The 7,236-nt window shown below is 38.3% G+C and overlaps 1 protein-coding gene across 1 annotated transcript in view; it reads left to right on the top strand.

Moving 5' to 3' along the window:
* The window catches only part of SLC17A6 (solute carrier family 17 (vesicular glutamate transporter), member 6), a 63,892-nt gene that overhangs the window by 51,194 nt on the left and 5,462 nt on the right, over nt 1-7,236 (top strand). Inside the window, exon 8 of the mRNA XM_006872395.1 lies at nt 442-591. Within this exon, the coding sequence (XP_006872457.1) occupies nt 442-591 (150 nt within the window). The remainder of the gene's footprint in view (nt 1-441; nt 592-7,236) is intronic.

Here is a 7,236-nt window from a genome sequence, read left to right as displayed (position 1 = left end):
CACACTAGGACTCTGGCTTTGGAATTACTATCCTATAAACATAGAACTTTGTGTTCTAATGCTGGAACAATGTAGTCAAAAGGAGAGACTGATAAATTACCCTTTTGTCTTATATTGATTATTCATGTTGTTAACTTTACCGGGGGAGTCCTGGTGTGATGCTATAGGGTTAACACTAATATTGGTAATTGCAAGCTTAGCAATTTCCAACAGCTCCTTGGAAACTGTACACAGGTCGCTATCAGTCAGAAACAACTTGATGGCACATAACAACAGTAAATTTATCTGGACTGTTATTTGAATGTTTTCCTAACTTCCGCCCACATCCTTCTCATGCCCACCTAGTCATCTAGAAGATGCAAAGTACCTGTCATTCCCATTTAAATTTAAATATATATGTATTTTTAAATGATCAGACTGATTCTCTTCTTGGGATTTCAGAAATTCAAGACTCCATGGAGAAAATTTTTTACATCTATGCCAGTCTATGCAATAATTGTGGCAAACTTCTGCAGAAGCTGGACTTTTTATTTACTGTTAATTAGTCAGCCAGCATATTTTGAGGAAGTGTTTGGATTCGAAATCAGCAAGGTATGTAAAAACATGCTGTTATTTAAATAGTGGGACACTTTTGAATTGTTAAGTGAACATTAAGTTCTTTTGTCAAGATTGTATCTTCTAACATTTATAAGTTATTCATTCATTCTTTTGTTTATTCATTCAACAAGTAACTGATGGAAAACAACTGGTGAAGGGAATACAGGCAACACAGAATTCGCCCCTGCCCTTATAGAACTTGCATCCTAATTAAGGTGGACTGCAGTATAGGCTGCTTCTTTCAAATAAACATTGTTGTTGTGGTTGTTAAGTGCCATCGAGTTGGTTTTGACTCATAGCTACCCTATATAGCATTTGTGAGGATCAGCTGGTGAACTTGAACTGCTGACCTTGAGGTTTAAACCCACCTTGCTCTTCAGCACATTAACCTAGAGCAGGACTTCAAATAAACATGTCATACTGGTGCTGATGCTGGTGCTGATGATGCAAATGGTGATGCTAATGGTGGTGGTTGTGGTGGTCTGCTGTGGAGTAGGTTCTGACTCATAGCGACCCTGTACAGGGTTTCTGAGGATGTAAATCTTTATGGGAGCAGAAAACCTCATCTTTCTGCCATGGAATGGCTGGTAGTTTTGAACTGCTGACCCTGATGTTAACAGCCCCACTCGTAATCACTACTAAATCTCCAATCAGTAACAACATAGCAGTAAGGAAAAAAGTGCTCTATTCTAATGAAATTAGCATAGTGGCTACGAGTTGGGCTCTAACCTCAACATCAGAAGTTCCAAACTACCAGCTGTTCAGCAGGAGAAAGATGCCTTCTGCTCCGGTAAAGATATACAGCTTCAGAAACACTATACAGGGTCGATACAAGTCGGAACCAACTCCACAGCACACTACCACCACCACTAACAATTTAACTTTTCCTTTTCAGTGCGTTCTAGTATGATTGTTGTTGTTTTTGTTAAGTGCCGTCGAGTTGGTTCCGACCCATAGTGACCCTGTATTGGATTTCCAAGGAGCAACTGGTGAGCTTGAACTACCGACCTTGTAGTTCAAACGGCTTTGCAGTCTGGCGCATTAACTCACAGCGCCACATCAGAACTCCTTCTAGTATGGTACTGTAGGATAAATACTGAACTGCTATCTACAGAGTCCACGGTTCAAACTCACCAGGGGCTCTGGGAAACCACAGAGTCGCAGTGAATCAGACATATTGTCAGGAGGAATGAGTCCTTGGAGAACGACATCATGCTTAGTAAAATGGAGGGAGAGGAAAAAGAGGGATACCCCTAATGAGATGGATTGTCACAGTGGCAGCAACAGTGGGCTTTATACAGTAGCTTGAATTGTGAGGATGGCGCCGGACGGGCAGTGTTTCGTTCTGTTATGCATATGGTTACTATTGGTCCAGACCAACTCGAAGGCACTTAACAACAACAACATAGGTCGGAACTGGCTCAATGGCACTTAAAACAACATTTCAGTGCTGTAAGGAATCTGTCCAGATAAAAGATACCAGAATAGGAAAAATATCCAGAAAAAGTCTTACATTTTGTCCATCCAATGTGTTCATTTAACATATTTGTAAGTCATGATATGTTAATCTTTGTGTTACATTCAGAAATAATATATGATTTTTGTCTTCAAAGACTTCACAGCTTTGTGGGGTTAAAAAAAGAAGAAAGTTTCTAGCATGTGAAGTTATAGAGGCATTTGTGTATGGCTTGATAAGGTAGAGAGCAATGGAAAAAGAGGCAGACCCCCAATGAGATGAATTAACACAGTAGCTGCAACAATAGACTCAAACATGAGGATTTGAGGATGGTACAGGACAAGGCAGTGTTTCCTTATGTTGTGCATAGGGTCTCTATGAGTCAGAACCAAATGGACGAAACCTAACTGCAAAAATGGAAATATAATAATTATGAGACTTTTAGATAAAGATAAAATAAAATAAAATTACGACTTTAAGCTTGAAAGGCCACATCAAGTATCAATCCTATCCCCTCTGTATACAGGTTAGATAGGGACGGGCAATTGAAACATTGGCTACCTAACATGAGGGGGTGATAAATGCATGAAGTGACTGGTTTACAAGTTTTCAAGAGGGAGTTTAGTTTAAGATTGTACGTGGGAAGGTAGAATCCCCACTGAATAGTTTTCATCTTGTCTAGATGGATCTGGTGAAAAGAGATAGGGAAAAGATTCTTATAATTCAATAGTGAGTAATTATTATCATGACTAATTGTGACAGTCACAATTGTAAAAGTAGAAGTTTTGTAACAAAAATGAGAGAGTAGTTAATCTTACAGTTCAGGAACAGAGGACCCTAGGACCACTAAGGGAGAAAAACAGGAGCGGAATGCAGGCCCTATCCAGAGAAGCAGTGACACCAGAGATGAGGACATGGACGGAGAGAGCAGCTGAAGACTCTAGACTGTTGGAAAGAGAAAGACTGAGTGCTGGTGGCCAGGAGGCAGGCTTGCAAAATGTGCCCTTTGGTTGATTAAATTATTTTATATGCCTGAAAGACAAAAACAAAACAAAACAAAACAAAACAAAACAACCCTACTACTTTATATGTTTTTGTTACGTGCTATGGAGTTGGTTCTGACTCACAGCGTCCCTGTATAGGGTTTCTGAGGAGTGGGTTTGAACCACCAACCTTACAGATGCTGTTATTATTGTTTTTAAGTGTCATACAGTTGGTTCAGAATCATAACAACCCTATTTGGGGCTTCCAACACTTTAAATCTTCACACGAGTAGAGAACCTTGATTTTCTCCTGCAGAGCAGCTGGTGGGCGAATCTTATGAATTGTTGTTGTTGTTGTTAAGTACTCTCCAGTGGTTCCAATCCATAGTGACCCTGTGTAGGGTTTCTGAAGAGTGGCTGGAGAGCTTAAACAGCCTACCTTGCAACTCAAACCAACTTTGCAGTGCAGTGTGTTAACCCATAGCGCCACACCAGGATTCCAATGTTGTGGACAGGTGGTTAAAATTCAGAAGTTAGTTAATATATCCATGAACAAACTTATTTGCTGTTGACCAGCTGGATAGCTGTCATCCATTCTGGTGAAACAGAAACTAGGGATGGTATTTAAATTTCCCAAGACTGTGCTGATAATAAATGACAGAATTGAATTTAGACTCAGATCGTTTGATAGCTATTTAACTTATTTTAACTATGACATTCAACTTCAGTTAAACCATATATTCATTCAAACATTTAGAAAGTATTTGCTGAATGCCACTTATGGCCAAGCCTTTCGCTAAGTCCTAAATACACTTATCTGTCTATAATGGCAGTGGTTTTACCATTTCTCTTCATGTCATTGCATAGATCCAGCTGGGCTCACTATTCATATTATGACTCTACTTGAAAGACTATCCATGGCCTGGGACTAAAGAAAATCCGAGTGTAGGAGTAGCTATTCTAAGAGCCCTTTTGTAATCCTTGTTTCTAAGGAAACTGTTTCCTCCATCCCTGAGAAGAATGGCTGCTTCAGGCAGGGCTCTTCTCTCTGGTGCTGATCAAACACTGTAGGGTACACTTTGGGAGCTCTGAGAGATGTTGTACATCTCAACAAAGGCTGCCAGAGGTGCGAGTCCATTTTCATAATCTAGGACGAATATGACACTGAGGGTCTATTAATAAAGTCAGGTATCATGGGGGGAGTAAAGGAGCCAACTGATGTTAATAAAACTGTGTGGTCATTCTGGTCTTGTGGCTCCAATTAATTGAAAATGCTTGAGGAAAAGCAACGGACATTTTGCAAAAGCTAATTAAAATAATCAGATGGCTGATTTAAGTCACTCATTTTATTTTTTAATTAAAACCTTGGATAAATGCAACATACACAGTTTTTTTTTTTTTTTTTTTTTTTTGAAGAATTTAAATAGGTTAGAAAAAAAAAAAAAAATCTCTCTCCTGTAAAATGTTCAGAGAAGGTTAGTAGAAAAGAGACCCCGGGTTTTGTAACAAAGCTGATGTGGTTTTGAAACCAAGCTACACAATGAACTGTCAGTACATAACCTTGGAATTGTTACTGGTTAATTATCAATCTTAATTTTCTTATCTATAAAATAATGCTATTAATACCTTCTTTCAGAATTTCAGCAAAATTTAAGTGAGATAAAACATTTACATGGGCCTAAGTTCTTTGCTACTTTCATTGAATTAGGTGTCCTACAGGCAAAACACAAGATCTGTAACTTGCTATTCAGTTCAGGCATATTGGCTTAGTTAAGGCAGAATTATAGATATGTCTTAACCTGGGTTCATTGTACAGCGTTTTAACTCCCTGAACATAGCACATTAAGAACAAAGCCAATGCTAAAATAAGCCAGGGATATGTTTGAGATGTCAGATTACAGGAGCCAGACAAAAAGGAGAGATATTCATTCACTTTCAGCCTCATATTTAAGGGAAAAATAATGTTGAATGGCTGCTCTTGCTCCGGGATACCAGCCATTTTCTGAGTGGAACATGGATCAGATGGGGAAAGGGATGAAGGTTGTAACCCAGAGAAGTAAAGATGAGAATGAGGTAAAGTCTAATGATCTGGGGTATCTATGAAGATTCAGTCTGTTGTATACTGCAAACATTTAGCCTACTTTTGCAAAACCTTACTGACCAGACTGCTATGCAATTATTATGAATGATATGGTAAGAGAGTGATGATTTCTGGTCATGTGACAAATGATTACTTACCATAATTTACTAAAAGCTGAGATGGTAGGAGGAAAATTTTCATAAAGTTCTAAATACCTATGGCCCTGTTGCAGTCATGTATAGAATATATTGCCTAAAGAACTGGTAGCTTCATTACCCTCAAAAGTCAAGTTAATTAACTGAAATATCATAAAATTTATGTCATTCAACCTTGATTGTTAAGTCTTTGCATTTCCCATAAAGCTTTACAAAGTTTCTTAGACAGTAGACATAAGTGGGTGTTCAGTTTAAGAACCTTTGTGAAATCTCAAATTCTAGGTCAAAATGCAGGCCAATTATGTGGCTTTGCAAAGCCCTAGTTATTCTCAAGTTTTATTCTACTTCTAAAGAATTTTACAAATATCACATGAAATTCTGTGCAAATCTTAACCTGGTGCCTTTCAGAATGTTTCAAAGGTTTCTTTCCATACATTGATTACTTTAGGACTCCTAGTATGGTGCTGTAGAATCACTGGACTGCAAACCATAAGGTTGGTGGTTCAATTCCTCCAGCTGCTTCTCGGAAACCCTATATAGGGTTGCTATGAGTTAGAACTGGCTCAACAGCACTTAACAACAACAACTGTAATTAAAGTAACCCTAATGACACAGTGGGTTAAGCTGTGAGGGAGAAAAATGAGACTTTCTGTTCCTGTAAAGGTCTACAACCTCAGAAACCTAATGCAGGTTGCTCTGAGTTGAACCTCACTTGACAGCACACAGTCAGTACCACAACCACAACCACTTTTGTTAAGGGAAAAGAATCGCTTTACTTTTTCAAGATGTTATTCACAAAAGCAATGATGTCTGGTCTTAACGTTTGTTCAATTTATCACCTTTACTTTAAATCACATTTTTCAAGTCCCTAAATCCCAGGCTTTGAGCTAAACATGCACCAACCACTAAAGCCAGTGAGGATGAAACAGAAGAATTCTACCAACTTCTTCAATCTGAAATCGATCAAACATGCAATCAAGATGTATTGATCATTACTGGTGATTGGAATGCAAAGGTTGGGAGCAAAGAGGAAGGACCAGTAGTTGGAAAATATGGCCTTGGTGATAGAAATGATGCTGGAGAACGCATGATAGAATTCTGCAAAACCAATGATTTGTTTATTTCAAATACCTTCTTTAGACAGCATAACAGATGACTATACACATGGACCTTGCCAGATGGAACACATAGAAATCAAATTGACTACATCTGTGGAAAGAAAAGATGGAAAAGTTTCATATCATCAGTGAAAACAAGGCTAGGAGCAGACTGTGGAACAGACCATCAATTACTCAAATGCAAATTCAAACTGAAACTGAAGAAAATGGAAACAAGTCCACAGAGCCAAAATATGACCTTGAATTTATCCCACCTGAATTTAGAGATCATCTGAAGAACAGACTTGATACATTCAACACTGAAGACCGAAGACCAGAAGAGTTTTGGGATGACATCAAGAACATCATACGTGAAGAGAGCAAAAAGTCATCAAGAAGACAAGAAAGAAGGAAAAGTTCAAAATGGATGTCAGAAGAGACTCCGAAACTTGCTCTCCAGTATAGAGATGCTAAAGTAAATGGAAGAAATGAGGAGGTCCAAGAGCTGAACAGAAAATATCAAAGATCAGCTCAAGAAGATAAAGCCAAATATTATAATAAAATGTGCAAAGAATTGGAATCAGAAAACCAAAAAGGAAGAACACGCTCAGCTGGGGGAACTGAAGAAAAAATTCAAGCCTCAACTTTTGTTATTAAAGGATTCTCTAAGCAAATTATTGAATGATACAGAAAACATCAAGAAAAGATGGGAGGAATACACAGTGTCATTGTACCAAAAGGAAATGGTTAATGTTCAACCATTTCAAGAGGTACCATATGATCAAGAGCCAATGATACTCAGGGAGGAAATCCAAAGTGCATTGAAGGAATTGGCAAAGAACAAGGCGCCAGGAATTGATGCAATAAA

Source organism: Chrysochloris asiatica, unplaced genomic scaffold (genome assembly GCF_000296735.1).
Source record: "Chrysochloris asiatica unplaced genomic scaffold, ChrAsi1.0 scaffold00196, whole genome shotgun sequence".
Classification (NCBI taxonomy): domain Eukaryota; kingdom Metazoa; phylum Chordata; class Mammalia; order Afrosoricida; family Chrysochloridae; genus Chrysochloris; species Chrysochloris asiatica.
The sequence above is the reverse complement of the archived record's forward strand: the minus strand, read 5'-3'. Positions and strand labels throughout refer to the sequence as shown.